The 10,316-nt window shown below is 37.0% G+C and overlaps 1 protein-coding gene across 1 annotated transcript; it reads left to right on the top strand.

Annotated features, from left to right (window-relative positions):
- The first annotated feature begins 5,993 nt into the window (after positions 1-5,993).
- Positions 5,994-10,179, top strand: LOC109244788 (L-ascorbate oxidase homolog). The gene is made up of 8 exons (XM_019411931.1): positions 5,994-6,278; positions 6,457-6,566; positions 7,352-7,622; positions 8,157-8,259; positions 8,355-8,700; positions 9,087-9,452; positions 9,539-9,617; positions 9,744-10,179. The coding sequence occupies exons 1-8, from the start codon at positions 6,123-6,125 to the stop codon at positions 9,951-9,953; spliced, it is 1,641 nt and encodes a 546-aa protein (XP_019267476.1). The 5' UTR covers positions 5,994-6,122; the 3' UTR covers positions 9,954-10,179.
- The last annotated feature ends 137 nt before the right edge of the window (positions 10,180-10,316 follow it).

Genomic DNA, 10,316 nt, shown 5'->3' with positions numbered 1-10,316 from the left:
GTACTTTGGTCATAAGCACTTTGCTTTATGTTTTGATGATCTAACAAACTTACTATCCAGAACCAGATAAGGAACCTGTTACACATTTACAAGACCTTAAGTTCACAAGGTTCCAGGTTGGGATTTAGCATGGGTTATGATTCAACTCTTCAGAGTGGAAGGAACAGCTAAGGGAACAGGTCCCTACCAGTTCCTGAGGAGACTGTACGAAGTCAACTCTCCAGCTGGAAATTTGCTGCCTGCACACGCTACAGTGCAGGAACAGCGTAGCAGTCAACTTTTCAGGGAAGACTTTTTACCTACCTTGCTTACATCATTGTAAGTGATGTCACACATGTATATATACAATCAAGGAAGTTAAAACATTGACTTGAACACTTAAAGATTTTACACATGCTCACTCACGTGACCATCCAGCAAGCAAGTTTCAAGTGCTTCAAGAACAAAGAACAAAGCAACTACGGACCAGTTCCCATATCGAGTCATTGTATGTCCTTAGTTGAGTTGTAACTTTGTAATAGTTCTTCAATTGTAATTCCTATCTAGCTTGTTTAGAAGCATTCTGTAGGAACCCCTTTGTAAACCTTAAACCTGTGTGTTTGATTCTTGGCTAGAGTTAGTCATGTTGTAAAGTCTTTGTAATAGAGTTATTACAAAGTGGCTTGTAATATAGTATTACAAGTTAGTGAGGGATTAAGAGGTAAATTCCTAGTTTGCATAGGTTGTAATCTAAAAGTTGCTCAGTAGTGAAGTTGAAATCCTACAAGGGTAGTTCGTGGTTTTTAATCCTGTTGAGCTGGGAATTTTCCACGTAAAATTTCTCTTGTCATTATATTTACTGCAGAGTGCGTTTGTACTGTTGAATCTGATAGAGAACCTGGTTCTCTATAGACCACCGAAAAGGTCTTCTGCTTCGTGGAGCTCTTCGCCATGGCGAGTCTCCATCGCCTGAGCATCCTTGATTGTCGTATCAGAGAACGAAGGCAACAAGGAGAAATCTCCAATCTCCATTACCCCAAGTGAATCTTTTGGGGCTCAGCCTTTGTCATGGGAAGCATCGGGCGTGGTTTCTGCACCAGCCTCGACCGCATCCTCAGTAGCCTTCCCACCTCGAAGTGAGGCATCTTCGACTCTTTCTAGCTCGGGCTCATCAAGCCAGCGCAAAGCAGTTTCGGCTCCCGCGTGTCAAATGGTTCTTTGAACCTCGGTGCCAGCTCGCACGCGAGTCACCAATCCAGAGTTTTCTTCTTCTTCGTCTTCATCCTCGGTCTCATCCATTAGTTGTTGGACGGACTCCAGAGTTACATGGACGACATTCCCCTTAGGCTTATGGGGCCTCCTAGCCGACCTTTTCTTTTTCGGGCCTGGCCTCCTTCTCTTTTCTTCCTGAACTCCAGAGAACTTGGAGCCTCCTTTCTTTTCTTCTCTTTGCCCTGCTTCGGGGCAGATGAGGAAAGAAGTGCCTCTTCTTCAGCAGAGGGGGACCTCATTGGTACATCTTTCCCAAGGCCTACACAATGAAAAAGATGAATAAGTACAATAACGAAGCCCGAATGAAAACCTTTCTAAGGAAAGAGGAGTACCATGGTTACCGGTCTCCCATTGAGCTCGGAGTAAGATTTTTGTGATACTAATCTCTCGACCTATTGCTTCAGGTCGGGGATCATTTCTGGCATAACGGCCACAACTGCAACAGAAGAAAAAACTTGGATGAGAGGAAGACAATAAGTAAAACGGCAAAAACAAATATTCAAAGGCAAAGCAATACTTACGCTTCATGTTCCACTTTTCAGGGTACGGCATGTCTTCGGCAGGGATTAGATCCGAAGTCTTTATTCGGACAAACCTGACCATCCAACCTCGGTCTATGGTCTCGTCTATGCTCGAGAACGGGGGTTTGGTGGCTCGACAACAAAGCTTGATCATGCCTCCACGATAAAGCCGGGGGCTGTAAAGGCGCACAAGGTGATCGGGGGGTAAAAGGATGCCCCTCGATATTTCTTACAAAGAATCGGAGAAGGATCACGATCCTCCAAAATGACAGATGAATTTGGCCCGGATTGACATCGTACCTCTTGCAAGAGGCAACAATGATAGGGTCTAAAGGACCTATCGTGAAGGGGTAGGTATAGACACTCATATACCCCTCCATGTGAGTTGTGATAGATTCCTTGGGGCTAGGCACTACTACATCCTTGCCTACCAAGTTGCACCCCTCTTTCACCTTCCCGAGGAGACCTTATGTAATCGTACACATGCACCTCGACATTGGTTCACATCGACCCGGTGTCGAGGGTGTATTCTCTACCTTGAAGTCGGCAGCAGTGGCAAACTTCGTCGGAATAAAGTCCTCGAGGGGATGTTCCGCCGTGATTGCGGCACCAACAGACTTTGATGAAGAGGTGGTTTCCTTATGAAGTTTTAGCCATTCTTATAAGTAGAGAAGGATGAAACGGGGGAAGAACGCTTGATGTTTTGCGATGAAACGAGTAAAGAGATTCAGAGATCTGGAAATACAGAGCTCTGAAGAAGGCAAAGATTTTGAAGATTAGAGTGAAGGAGATTTGTAAGTAAAGTTTGAAATATGAAGAAAGATGCACTTATAGGTTGAAGACGACGGTTCAATACTGGTAGTGGCTGACCGGCAAGTGACGCGCCTTAAATTCCTGGGGAATTGAACCGACGGGATGTTTCGATCACCTCTACCGCTTACATCACCATGCTTACGTCATGGTTAACCGAAGGGAAGTTCGAAGACTCAACTCGTTTCTTGTCATTGCACTCCAAAAAACTAGGGGACTATCTGTATACGGCCAAAACTGGGCTTGCCTAATTTTGTACGTCTAACCAAAATCGGGAAGGAAGACCAAGGCTCGGCCTCGGTTATATCGGAACGTGGTACGGAGATGGGTTGGTAAGTCGTGGATCAATGGCCGATCAAGATCGAGACCAGCCGTGATCGAGACCAAAGCGAGAAAGAGATCGAGCAAGATCGAAGGAAGCCTGCTACATCGAATAACAGAAAGTCGAGATATCCGTGATCGAGCAAGGATCGTGGCGGAAATCTCGGCATGTATCGAGTCAAGATCGGTTATTTAGCCTATCATGGGATTTGCTTCGGTAACTAGAATTATACCATAAATAGGATTCCTCTACTATATAAATAGGGTCTTAATCATTTTGTAAACATCATACATTCACGCATAATAAGGCAATATATTATATTTTCTCTTGCAAGCTCTGTGGTTCAAGTTCATACTTTTCAATAACATACTCAGTTGGTTCGAGGGCGGTCTAGCTCGAGGGCCACAGTTGTTCATCACATTGGTTTGCTTTATTTTACTGTTAAATTCCTATCATTAATTCTTATATTTATCAGTTTGTGCCAAGTGAAATCACATATCCTTAAAACCACTTATAAGTTTAACTGTTATCCGATTTTAAGGGTAAACACCATTTCACAACTAAGAAGAAGAAGAAACTCTTAGCACAAAGAAGAAGAAAACAACAATAAAGAAGAAGAGAAAAGTCTATGTATATGATATTAACCAAAAATTGGGGAAAATTTTATTTCGTGTCTCTTACAACTGACACTAGTTGTATGAGGCATCTTTTTTGTCTCACAGTTTTGTGGACCCAGAAGTGTAAGATTGGGGTCCACAAATTTGTGAAACAAAAAGGAGCCTCACACAACTCATGTCAATTGTGTGAGGCACACAATAAAACTTCTAAAAAATTGGGTATCAGTTAAACTTTTTTTTAAAAGTGGGTAAAAATTCAGTGAGTGGCGCAAAAACTGGGTGCCACATGAAAATTTTAGGAATTTTCTCGGGCTTTTGATATATTTAATTGCTCGATCAAAAATATTTACCACGGCTAGTGAATATGCATATATTATAGTCGACTACTTTTTTTTTGGCAGGCATCTATTTATGTTAATTACTCAAGTTTCTCCGGCATGTATAACTCAGTTGTGATCCATCCGTGACTTAATGAATCTTATGACCATCTAAAACTGTAAATAGTTAGTAATGGGTTAATTTTATTTTTCTATATTATGTCTTCCACATTTATTAACGAGAAAATTCAACATGGAAAAACAAATATCAACAATAAATTTAAGGTTTATACATATTAAGTTACAAGAAAGTGATATACTTAACCAAAAAGCCAGAAATCTCAAACAGCTCGAATTGAAGGCGACTTCACTTCACCATAGTGTTAAATTTAATTATTAAAATTCAGAAGGAGCTAGATACAATGCCTAAGGACCACAAAAAGAACAAACAAATTAAAGGGATCTTTACAAAAATAGCCGGTCATCTTTATTGTTTACTTTTTCTAGCTATATACATAAATTATATATTGATTATACAGAATTATACACATAAAATATATAAATTATGCATATGTTTTACCTTCACTGACTATTTTTAATTTAAACATTTGGATAGACGGCTATTTGGATTAATTCTTAAAAACTAAAGGCACCAATAGAATACCAACCCAATTTCTCAAACATGAAAGGCAGTTGTAGTATTGTTGAAAATAAATATAAAATTACAGAGGCGCAAAAAATCCGTGTGTCCCGTCAATAATCACGGATACGCCGAAGTACCCAGCCTAAAAGAAAATTAAAATAAAGCAAATTTACGGGTACAATTCAACGCGCTCAGGACTTAGAAATAATGAAATTAAAAATAATTAAATAAATAAAAAGGTTGCCAGCTTTATGTTGATTTGTATGGAAAGTTACGTGTCCAAACAGTAAAAGATAACAAAGGCAATATTTGTCACGAAGGACTCATGTGCAAATTGCACCAATTTTATAAATTACTCTATTTTTATATTTCCCTAATTAAATAAGTTAGCCTGACGCAGTCCTAAAATTTTCCTTCAAAGATATGAATGTATTTTGTAATTATGCAAAGTCACTCAAGCTCCGCTTTAGGATACGCACTATCGCGGTTTTATACTTTTCTTTTTTTGGATGTGGGTTTAACTTTTACTCATAAATAATGTAAAGGATTTCTTCTTTTTTGGTTATACATCCAGCAAGCTAATAATAATAATAATAATAATAATAATAATAATAATAATAATAATAATAATAATAATAATAATAATTACATAAGCATATAATAGAGAGAGAAGACATCTATTGGTAAACTAACTCATATGTCTGAAGAGTTATGTCACTTCATAAAGACATAAAAGAGTCCTAATATTTTTAGGAACTCTTAAGTCCTAAATTATATTAAGCCCATTTTTTTTTACTTACAAAACGAAGAATAAAACGAGAACTTAACCATTTCTCTCGAAGAAAAAGGATTCCTAAAGAGAAAGAAGCAAGCAATATCTTCTACGAGATACCAGAATAATCTTATATAACTAAGGTGCGATTTAAATAATAAATTTTCTTTTTGCAGTCGACATTCATATATGTGATTTTATTGATGATTAGTCAAACAAATCAATGAAGTAAGACTTCAACGCCTAAATTTGAAATTTTAAGTTGTAATTTCTCGAAACCTAATTGTTGCGTAGTCACACCCTCATCCGTAAAAAGAAGCTTGAGAATGTTTTGTCCTTTCTTCTTTTACATAATCTTTTGGTTATACCTTCACATAAGAATTTTGGATAACTAGTTTTAGACAAGCTAGTGGCAATGTTGTGTCTTACTACTTTTTCGTTTCTCATAGTGTCGTATCTATTTACTGGATATTGCTTTTGCTTTGCATCTATCTTCTGGTTTCATATTGTTGCTATTTTTCCTATGATTTTTGTGGTGGTACTACTATTGTCTCTTTTACGGCTTTTTTTTGTATAGTTTTATTAATTATAAGTATTCACACTATTGGCAACTTGCTGGCATATACAGTCACGGATGCGTGTTTTTCTGTTACTAACAACAATTATTCATACTTTACGACGCTTCGTTTCTTTTTCCTTCAATTCACTTCCACCTATCTATATATAACTCTCCTTTCGCATTTTCTCTCGGTACATAAGTTAGCAACCTGTTTTCATATTCTAAGATACCAATATATATACATACATACATAAAATATCATCTCCATAAGATACTACGTTCTAATATATTATTTATTCTTTAATTAAGAATGAGGTTGGAAAATGGAAGAAGATGGTGTTGGTTTGCGGTTGTAGTTCTCTACATGCAGACAGTTTGTAGAGTAGTAGTTGCAGAGGATCCTTACAGATACTTCGACTGGAGAATCAGCTATGGCGATATATATCCTCTAGGCGTCCGCCAACAGGTATACCTACATACATTTATAAGGGCGTACACAAAAAATTTATTATTATATCCTCTCGATATTGTTATTCTTGCAGTATTTTCAGAACCTTAAAAGTACTACGAATAGCGATTAAAGACAAGTTTCGATTTGTCCTGCATTAATCTAATGTTTTTATGTTGGATGATATTGGCGACAGGGAATTCTGATAAATGGACAATTTCCAGGTCCGGACATAATCAGTGTTACGAACGACAACCTCATCATTAACGTCCATAATGACTTGCCTGAGCCATTTCTTCTTACCTGGTATATATATTTGCTTCGTTTTCAAGTTAATTATATTCTCCTACTATATTTGGACTCTAATTTTGTTCGCTCTTGCATGCATTTACTAAAATGATATAACGTTTCTTTCTTACATTCTAATAATGAGTATATAGCCTCATAGAGTCTGTAGTGCATTGTTTTTCTCTCCCTTTATGATTTTGTAATGTTACACAACGGTTAAAAGTTTTTACCTTTCTCACCATGAAATAATTACTACTCTCTCCGGTCGAAAATAAGTAATTTTTTGGATGTTTTCACACAGATTAAGAAATCCACCTTTTAACATTAATTAGCTATATTAACCTTTAATATCTCACATAAACACTCCTAACACATATTTCAACACTATTTACTCCAAGGACAATGTAGAAAAAAAATAATTAATTCATTCTTGAAATCTGGAAAAATCACTTATTTTGGACCACAAGAAAAAGGCCAAAAAATCACTTATTTTGGACCGGATGGAGTATAAGCTTTTCTTTTTCAAGAATGCCCTACTTGACAACGACTTTCCAGTCATGCGCAAATAATAAATGAAAGCTGTAAATCATTTTCATTCAGTAATTAATGTTGTTTGTTAGTCCAGGACGAAACACCAATAGCATAAATGAAGAAACAAAAGAGAACCACCTTTTCATCTTTCCAATATTTATCACGATTTTCCTTCTATATTTGTTACTTCCTCTTTTTCTTGGCTTACTGTTGGGGCTTTAAATATGTTAACAGAGTGTAAATTAATTAATTACTGGAAATTTACAATACAGGAATGGGCTCCAACAAAGGAAAAATTCGTTTGAAGATGGTGTATATGGAACAACATGTCCCATCCCACCAGGAAAAAATTTCACATACATAATGCAGGTGAAAGATCAAATAGGAAGTTTCTTCTATTTTCCATCTCTCAAATTCCATAAAGCCGCTGGTGGATTTGGAGGAATTAGGATTCTCAGTAGACCAAGAATTCCAGTCCCTTTTCCTGAACCTGCTGGAGATTTCACCCTTCTTATTGGAGATTGGTACAAAACTAATCACAAGGTAATTAATCTAACATTGTGTTATTTCAGTCTCGTTCTTAGTAGAATTACTTATTAATTATCACAAGTAGAGCTGGCAAATGTGCGTGTTAGATCAAACTTATTCGTGTCAATTGTAAAAATACATCAAATCAATAAATGGGTCATGACTTAACCACCCAAAATTTGGTTCTGTCAAAATGGGTTGGCTAAGATGAGTCAAATACTAGGTGCTAATCCGACCCGCCCAATATGACTCAACCTGCCAACCTTTTAATTTTGTTTCTTGAAAAAAATAAGTGAAGACTAATTTTTTTAGCTTTAATTTTTCCATAATTACATAAATTCTCAATCTCCATATTTTATTTTGTATGTTCAGTTTGGGTTACATTTTGAGTTTTTGACACGATAGTTTGATAGGTCATTATATTTCGGATTCAACCTGTTGAGTCAAGTCAACATACCAATTACAACCTATTTAAATTTGGAATAGCTTGGCGGGTTACTAAAAAATGAGTTTATTTTGTGTCTTATGATGTTGATTTTGGATTTCCAGGCATTACAATCAATTTTAGACCGTGGAAAGATGCTTAAATTCCCTGATGGTATTCAGATCAATGGCCTTGGTCGCGACGGTGCAAAATTCACTGTTGAATCAGGTATACATTGTAACAAAATGGACCTGTTTCGTTTTCAAGAACTATTTGTTGCAAGTAATAAGCTGAAATGGGTAATATTCCGTGCAATTTTCCAGGGAAAACATACAGGTTAAGAATATCCAATGTGGGACTTCAAAATTCATTGAACTTTAGAATTCAGGGACACAAAATGAAGTTGGTAGAAGTTGAGGGAACTCATACAATACAAACTACATTGTCTTCTCTTGATGTGCATGTTGGTCAGTCGTACTCGGTGTTGGTCACTGCAGATCAGCCTGCTCAAGACTATTACATTGCTGTTTCCAGCCGCTTCACTACTCAAATTCTCAATTCCACAGCCATTCTTCACTACAGCAACTCGAGAAAACCGGTTTCTGGACCACCTCCTCCAGGGCCAACCACTGACATTTCTTGGTCCCTAAATCAGGCTCGTTCTATCAGGTATGATACTTTTCTTGAATTTTTCGTTGAGGTGTGTGATCATCTCATCTAAAAGCTTAAATTGTTAGACAGAACAGACGTTTAATTACTTAACTATATAATGTCTCAACTCGCCCACACGTATTGACCTGATTCTTTCAAGGTCCAACACATGGATTTTTTTTGAAGTGAGATTTCAACTCAGAATCTCTGTCTGCTCTGATATCACGTTGAATTGTGTGGCCATCTCATGTACAAGCTTAAATAAGTAATTCAGAGTTCTCTATAAGAACTTAAACTTTTAGATGAGACGACCATGCACTTCAACATTGTTTCAATAATGCGTGTATTTGCTTTATTCTTGAAATAGAAGTACAATATGAGACGGATTCTTCTATAATTTCCAGGACAAATCTTACAGCCAGTGGGCCAAGACCAAATCCACAAGGCTCCTACCATTATGGCCAAATCAATGTCACTAGAACAATAAGACTAGCAAATTCTGCTGGCTTAGTTGACAGAAAACAGAGATATGCAGTTAATGGTGTGTCCTTCATCCCTGCTGATACGCCGCTTAAGCTAGCAGACTATTACAATATCACAGGAGTATTCGAAGTTGGAAGCATCGCTGATCAGCCTACAGGTCGACACATACACCTTAACACAGCAGTTATGGGAGCAGACTACAGAGCATTTGTGGAGATTGTTTTTGAGAATAGAGAGAACATTATGCAAAGCTGGCATCTTGATGGTTACTCTTTCTTTGTCGTTGGGTAATTACACCTTAGCCTCCCATTCTATTCATAAAAAAACACATGCTTTTAGTTAGTTAAATATTGAAGTTCTGTAATTTTCACAGAATGGATGAAGGTAGATGGAGTCCTGCAAGTAAAAAACAATATAACCTTATCGACGCAGTTTCACGCTGTACTACACAGGTTAGAATTAAATGATGAACTCATTACTCCATATTATTATGTTTAATTTCTCAATGTCATTTTGCTACTGTTGAAGAAGAAGTACAAAATGTGATGCCTTGTGAATTTTTGTATTGGCTTTGACAGGTTTATCCAAGATCATGGACAGCAATATATATACCCCTGGATAATGTAGGAATGTGGAACCTGAGGACTCAATTCTGGGCAAGGCAATACCTCGGGCAACAATTTTATTTGCGAGTATATACACCAGTTCAATCATACCGCGACGAATATCCTATTCCAAAGAATGCTTTGCACTGTGGCAGGGCCAAGGGTAGAGCCATAAGAACATAATAGTTCTATCAAGACACCAGGAAGCTGAAGAGGAAGAAGACCGACTTCTCGTCATCTTTTTCTTGCTGCTAATTATTTGCAATTGTTTTACTAATCCAACCCCATTCTTTATTGCTTATTTAGGGATGTAATTTGCTTTGGTGTTCATATTCAATCACTAATTATGTATGACAGATGGTTTAAAGTTACCAATTACAATTAACATACTCTGACGATTTATATATGCAATGTCGTTTTCCCCGTTAAGAATCCTTCATTGGTCCATAACATTGGTCATTGTCACAAATATATTAAGGGCTTTTAATACATTTGACCGGTCGATAAAAAAATTATAATCTCAAGTCATATATACAATATATATAT

Source organism: Nicotiana attenuata, unplaced genomic scaffold (genome assembly GCF_001879085.1).
Source record: "Nicotiana attenuata strain UT unplaced genomic scaffold, NIATTr2, whole genome shotgun sequence".
Classification (NCBI taxonomy): Eukaryota; Viridiplantae; Streptophyta; class Magnoliopsida; order Solanales; family Solanaceae; genus Nicotiana; species Nicotiana attenuata.
The sequence above is the reverse complement of the archived record's forward strand: the minus strand, read 5'-3'. Positions and strand labels throughout refer to the sequence as shown.